The sequence below is a fragment of the Thermobia domestica genome, unplaced genomic scaffold (assembly GCF_964235325.1).
Source record: "Thermobia domestica unplaced genomic scaffold, izTheDome1.hap1.1 HAP1_SCAFFOLD_2012, whole genome shotgun sequence".
NCBI classification, from domain to species: Eukaryota; Metazoa; Arthropoda; class Insecta; order Zygentoma; family Lepismatidae; genus Thermobia; species Thermobia domestica.
Window position 1 is genome coordinate 13,454 of NW_027657718.1, and position 1,584 is coordinate 15,037.

Below are 1,584 nucleotides of genomic sequence, written 5' to 3' on the forward strand. Positions count from 1 at the left end.
TCTTACCATAGACCTAATATTTATCCACCTGCTTTTTATTTAATTATTATCATTAACACAAAATTTACAAGGTGGTGTAAAGGACTAATACATATGCTGCAACAATATTTAATTTCCCTGTAACTTTTTACCAATTGCGCGTAAATCAAAACTAACATCACCATTGTTCTTCTGATTAAATTTGCGCCTTAAATAATGTATCACATGACCCTATTCCTATTTTAAAAACTTAACGTTAATTCAAAATGTAGGATTTCAAGATGGCCGCCGTAAGACATACCCTTACTATATGACTTCCCCCTAGTCCTAATATTTACCCATATATTTGTTATTCACCTTTTGTCGTTACAAGAGGTCTTACAGGGCTTTTACCTCCAACTGTATGAAGACTATTCTGTACTTCCATGTGATGTTCTGGTAGCTGTATCTCCTAAACCCCTGGAGCTTCGCACCTACAACTTCACTGAAATACTGACCACATTTAGTACTACTTTCTCATATGTGTCTCAGTCAGCAACTCGATTCACCCAAACGTAAGGTTTACTTGTGAGTGTTCACTGAATGCGGCCACCTACCAAATACTTTGTTTGTCCATCTTTTGCTCAGATGACAGCCTGAACAGGGCGTGGCATGCATTCTTGTTGTTGCCAATTTTTCCACGAGGTTCGACACCATATATTCCTGATAGCGTCCCACAATGAGCCCATAGATGTCGGTGCAGGAGTCATAGTGCGAACTCGTTCCACAACGTCCCATAAATGTTCTATATTATTAAGATCCGGTGAGTTAGAGAGCCAATTCACATGCTGCAGCTTCGTGGAATGTTCCTTAAGCCCAGCAAGTAGAGTTATGACTTGGTGGCACCGTACATTATCGCCCTGGAAAATGCCATCTTCATCTGGATAGAAGTTTTGCATTGTAGAGTGTACGTGATCCCTCAACACCTGCAGATACACAACGGATGTCACATTGTGGTCTATGCACACGAACGTTCCAGTCCATGCCAACAGAAGCATCCCCAAACCATACAGCCGCCCCAGTCTGTTTGTACAGTATGCACCATGCACGAGAGATTCATGCATACGCCCACACCACCATGCATACACCCGTTTGAAAGGAGTAGCACAATCCGTAATTTATCATACCAACCCACCCTTTGCCAATCATCCACGAACCAATTAGCTGTTCCTGTGCCCAAGCGCAACGAAGTTGGCAGTAACGAGTCGTAAAGAGTGGGGCGTTGCTGCGTAACTTCGTGCGTGCCAGTGTACGTCGTATATTTGCGTGGGATATAGGTGTTGTGCATCCACCATTATATTGGTCATTTAATTCCCGCACACTGATGGTTTGTTTGGCTTTCACGAGCTGTTTGATGCAACGCTCGCCCCACGTTTTGAACTTCCGTACGCCCCTGCAGTTCCGTCTCTTGGAGATAATTACCCCATTTTCTTCCCACTCGTTGTACAGCGGGAGACACTTCTAAATGGTACACCTTAGCCGTAAATCTCCATATGGCTGTACCATTTAGAAGTGTCCCCCGCTGTACACATTTACAACATAGGAACGGGCTCATCCGACAAGTAG

The 1,584-nt window shown here is 43.5% G+C and overlaps 1 protein-coding gene across 1 annotated transcript; it reads right to left on the bottom strand.

Moving 5' to 3' along the window:
- Positions 1-602: 602 nt before the first annotated feature.
- On the bottom strand, positions 603-1,016 carry LOC145678182 (uncharacterized). Its single transcript, XM_081748250.1, has one exon. The coding sequence runs from the start codon at positions 1,014-1,016 to the stop codon at positions 603-605; it is 414 nt and encodes a 137-aa protein (XP_081604376.1).
- Positions 1,017-1,584: the final 568 nt, after the last annotated feature.